Source organism: Aplysia californica, unplaced genomic scaffold (genome assembly GCF_000002075.1).
Source record: "Aplysia californica isolate F4 #8 unplaced genomic scaffold, AplCal3.0 scaffold00658, whole genome shotgun sequence".
Lineage (NCBI taxonomy): Eukaryota > Metazoa > Mollusca > Gastropoda > Aplysiida > Aplysiidae > Aplysia > Aplysia californica.
The window spans coordinates 331,804-337,352 of record NW_004797928.1 but is presented as its reverse complement, the minus strand read 5'-3'; the positions used below and the strand labels follow the sequence as shown (position 1 = coordinate 337,352).

General features: G+C 34.5%; 1 protein-coding gene across 1 annotated transcript in view; it reads right to left on the bottom strand.

The window, feature by feature from the left end:
• The window catches only part of LOC106013104 (centrosomal protein of 290 kDa), a gene marked incomplete at its 5' end in the record, with an annotated part of 19,139 nt that overhangs the window by 7,017 nt on the left and 6,573 nt on the right, over positions 1 to 5,549 (bottom strand). The window contains 1 exon segment of the mRNA XM_035972343.1: positions 1,981 to 2,123. Within this exon segment, the coding sequence (XP_035828236.1) occupies positions 1,981 to 2,067 (87 nt within the window).

Genomic DNA, 5,549 nt, shown 5'->3' with positions numbered 1-5,549 from the left:
TAAGAATAATAATAATAAATAATAACAATAATAATAATAATGATAATAATAATAAATAATAATAATAATAATAATACATATAATGATAATAATGATAATAATAAATAATAATCACAATACTCCTACTTCTACTACTACTATTACTAATGCGACCTAATAATAATAATAGTAATAATAATAATAATAATAATAATAATAATAATAATAATAATAATAATAATAATAATAACAATAATAATAATAAGAAGAAGAAGAAGAAGAAGAAGAAGAATATTAATAATTAGAGTGATAATAATAATAATGATAATAATAATAATAATAATTAGAGTGATACCAATAATAATAATAATAATAATAATAATAATAATAATAATAATAATAATAATAATACTATTATTAATAATTATAATGAGCCACGTCTTTACCTATCCAGAGCTGATACGATGTTATTACCTATCCAGAGTCCACGCGATGTTGTTATCTATCCAGAGTCCACGCGATGTTGTTACCTATCCAGAGTCCACGCGATGTTGTTATCTATCCAGAGTCCACGCGATGTTGTTATGTATCCAGAGTCCATGCGATGTTGTTATGTATCCAGAGTCCACGCGATGTTGTTATGTATCCAGAGTCCACGCGATGTTGTTATGTATCCAGAGTCCACGCGATGTTGTTATCTATCCAGAGTCCACGCGATGTTGTTATGTATCCAGAGTCCACGCAATGTTGTTATGTATCCAGAGTCCACGCGATGTTGTTATGTATCCAGAGTCCACGCGATGTTGTTATGTATCCAGAGTCCATGCGATGTTGTTATGTATCCAGAGATGATACCATGTTGTCATCTACTATCTAGATCTGATGTTGTTATCCATCTATCCAGAGCTGTTGGGATGTTTTTATCTATCCAGAGCCCTATGGATGTTTTTATCTATCCAGAGCCCAATGGATGTTGTTATCTATCCAGAGCCCAATGGATGTTTTTATCTATCCAGAGCCCAATGGATGTTGTTATCTATTGAGAGATGATGAGATGTTGTTATCTATCCAGAGCCCAATGGATGTTGTTATCTATCCAGAGCTGTTGGGATGCTGTTATCTATCCAGAGATGATGAGATGTTGTTATCTATCCAGAGATGATGAGATGTTGTTATCTATCCAGAGCCCACGCGATCCAGATGCCCACACTCCCAGCCCAAGCAAAGTATTGACGAGGGTGGTTGGCGGGTGCTCTGGTGTGGTTTACTTCTTCTTTCCTATCAAACATCTATCGTCTTTATCTTTTCTCCTTCTTTTTTATGTCTGTTACTCTCTTGTAACACCTCTAATCTTCGGCACTTATATGACCTTATTGTGTTGCAAGTGCCGTAAAACTCTTACTAAAACACACACACAAAAATTTTTAAAGAAAAATAAAGATAATAATAATAACCAAAGAATAATAATAATGATGATAAGAATGATAATAATAAATAATAACAATAATAATAATAATAATAATAATGATAATCAAAATAAATAATAATAATCACAATACTCCTACTTCTACTATTCCTAATGCGGCCTAATGATAATAATAATAATGATAATACTAATAATAATAATAATATTAATAATAATAATAATAATAATAATAATAATAATAATAATAATAATAATAATAATAATAATAATAATAATAATATTAATAATAATAATAATATTAATAATAATAATAATAATAATAATAATAATAATAATATTAATAATAATAATAATCAGAATAATAATAATAATAATATTAATAATAACAATAATAATAATAATAATAATAATATTAATAATAATAATATTAATAATAATATTAATAATAATAATATTAATAATAATATTAATAATAATAATAATAATGATAATAATAATAATAATAATAATATTAGTGACCCCAACACAGTGGACAAGTAAGGACGAGTAAGTCAGTACAACAAAAAAGTACTGACCTCTTTCACCCTCTGCTTGAGGATTGCTTCGTTGGCTCTGTTGTCAACTGCTTTGGCCGCAGCCGTGACCTTGATTTTACTGGCCATCCCATAAAGTTACGGAGACTTGCGAGAATCTCTCTCTCTTTGAGGATTTAGCTCTTCTGTGGGGATATAAGTTTTAGTTTTAGTAGAAGTTTTACGGTGCTCGCAACTGCATTAGGTCATATGAGCGCCAAAAACGACGGAAAAGAAGAAGTTGTTTAGTTTTAGTAGAGGTTTTACGGCGCTCGCAACTGCATAAGGTCATATGAGCGCCAGATGATTGGAGGTGTTAAAAGAGAGTAACAAACATAAAAAAAAGAAGTAGGGGAGATAAGGACGATAGATGTTTGATAGGAAAGGAGGAGCAAACCACACCAGAGCACCCGCCAACCACTCACATCTGTGGGTATAATGCATGACGTGACGTATACGATAAGAAAAGAAAATAAGATAATAAGAAAAGATAAGATAAGATAAGATAAGATAAGATAAGATAAGATAAGATAAGATAAGATCAGATCAGATCAGATCAGATCAGATAATAAGACAATGTAAGATACATCTTTACTGTCCAGATCCTGGCACACTGGTTAGGCGTTTCACCACACACACAAACACACACACACACACAAACACACACACACACTCACACAGTCACACACACACACACACTCACACACACTCACATACAGTCACACACACACACACACACACACACACACACACACACACACAAGCATGTACACACACGCAGGCTTACAATCACATGCATATAATATAAATGAGCAGCAATATCAACAATAATAATCGTAAGCTAGATACACACTCAAAGTTATACTGAAGCATTCTCTACGGGCATATGAATAGATATCTACTTATCTACAAGATGGTCAAGACGGAAGCATTTTGATGGATGATGGTAAAAATGACCATCTGTGTCTTTTCTTTGTTACAGATCAGAAGCCTAGATCTAGGTCTTTTACTTCTGACTGATGTTTTTATTTGAGAGAAAAAGGGAAATTTGTTGTCGAACTTACTTTACTTGTTGTCTAAAAAGATGGAGTTAATTTTTTTAGTGCAAGCTGTTATGTACAGTTCATCCAAGTAGGGGATTGTAGATGTTGAAATTTTACATGCTTTCCCGTATTGTTCAAATTATTTTTAAAAAAATTATACATAATTAATATAGCGTGTCACGACACAGTGGAATCAGGCGCTCGTCAATTTTTGGGCATAAGGGGTTATTAGTATCATCTTAAAGCCTGTTTATTTGTCTTGCGTTTGACGTAAAAAAAATTAATTAATAAAAATTTATTTTTTTTAATATAAAAAAATATTTAAAAAATAATAAATGACATTAAATATAGCAAGCTATTTTGAACTCAAGTCAAGATTTTTGCGATTGAAAGAGGTAGGGGCCGCCTGCTGCCGGAGATAAAATAAGCGAGAAATGGCCAAAATTAATTGGGAAATTTCCAAAGCTTGAGAGTCTTCAGAAACTTCATATTTATATTTTTTTAGCCTTTCATTAACGCGTTTCAGTAAAATCCACGCAGAAATGTGTTCTTAAATTAATGGGCATAGAAAGGTGTTAAGCCAAAAAAAGAAACATCGAAAAAAATTTGTCAAGAAAGGCCAGAAAGATGCCAGTCTCCTTGTCGAGAATACTTTGACGAGCGCCTGATTTCACCACGCTGCCTCACATTAGGTCACTTTTAAGCACAAGAGGGCTATCCCGAAAAATGCTGTATTGAGAAAATCTAAGGTAAAGTTTTTGTCCTTTGTTCAGTTTCTTTAAAAGACAAGGAGAGTTTTCTCTATAACCAAACAAATATACACACCAAAGAAACCATACTTCTCCTATAGGTAGGGCAATGAAACCTGGGTTAGCCCGCTTGTACTTAAGAGAGACCATACGTCATTAGGAATTGTAGAGCTTTATCGACTACCTTTTCAATGTCGAGGGTGCGGTGGCGGAGCGGTAAGTGCGCTCGTCTCTGAAGCGGAAAGTCTCGGTTCGAGCCTCGGTTCGGACACATTTTTTCTGCCCCCTCCTGCCCACCCAGCAGTAATGGGTACCTGACTTCGAGTTGGGGAAGTAAAGGCGGCGTGGAAAGGAACTGGCCACCCTACCACAATATGCCGAAGGCCCAGGAAGTTGTCTCACTAACAAGGCAATCCCCAATGTCCGGATCGGATGCGGGAATAACTTTACTTTTCAATGTCATTGTGTATGTCACAATATGTGAGGCAGCATGGAAAAATCAGGCACTTGTCAAAAGAACGAAAGTGAAAAAACTGGCATTTTTCCGCACGTTTGAGAATTTTTGTCGAATTTTTATTTTTTTGGCTCAACACCTTTCACGCCCATTGAAGACCATATTTCTGGGTTGATTTTACAAAAAAATGTTGATTGAACGCATTTAAATATGTAAATTGTCAGTTACAACAGACTCTCGAGCTAAGGAAATAAGCAACTTTCCCTGTCATTTTCTCACTAATTTTTCCTTTGAATCCAGGAGAGCTCCACATCCTTCAATGGCCAATATCTTGACTTGTATCCAAGATAAATGGATATATTTTATCCATCAAAAGCAAGGCAGAAGGACAGGCTTTAAGGTGATACCAATAACTCCATATATATGCCCCAAAATAAATGAGCGCCTGATTCCACCTCGTTGTAACACTTTTATATGAAAAAAAATATTACAACACGTCTGTAAATAGAAAAAAATTAATCCCCAGAATGAAGACTTCACACAAAATTTGCAGAAAAATCGAATTCGATTATATTTCAAAAAGTGAAAAGAAGTTGTACAATCTTGAATGCCATTTGTTAATATTATATTAACACTTACAGGACCATCAGTGACTTAAGTAGCCAGGCCGTAGTATTTGTTTCGGAACACAACACTGTCACATTTTAAAAAACCAACACTTTGAAATAACAAACGAAACTCTTGCCATAGGTGCAGGATACTTTAATTTTTAATACGAAGTGACTATTCGGACTCGAGTCCGAATATGAAAAAATGTTATTCGGACTCGAGTCCGAATAAAGACGGCCTTTTTAATAAGTGCAGTGCTTAGTAGATGTCCCGCCAAGTGGGTAGACTTTGGCTCTGTCCCTTCCTATACATCTAACGTCCGACTGTTCGACTGTCCCCTCACAAACCGTGAGTGACCGATTATATATATAAGCCCCAGCACTAGATCCCCTACTCCGCACGAGACCCCCGCGCCCCGAGTAAATCTCGATAACTGTGGTGAAAAGTGGCCAAGTGTCCACAACAGTGCGCGCTCACTACGGCTAACGACTTTAGTCACCGACGCAATCAGGCACACTAAACATAATTAAACAACGAATGGACGCACTGTACTGAAGTAAATACCAAAAGAAGTCACTCTGAATGGTTGATGAACCTTTATGAATTTTTAAAGCATGTTTCTTAATTTTAAATTTTACCACGGCTTCAGTGTTCTAAACTGGTGCGATACTTGAGGATTTTCACCACATGAGCCTTCAGTACTGTAAGTGTTAATAT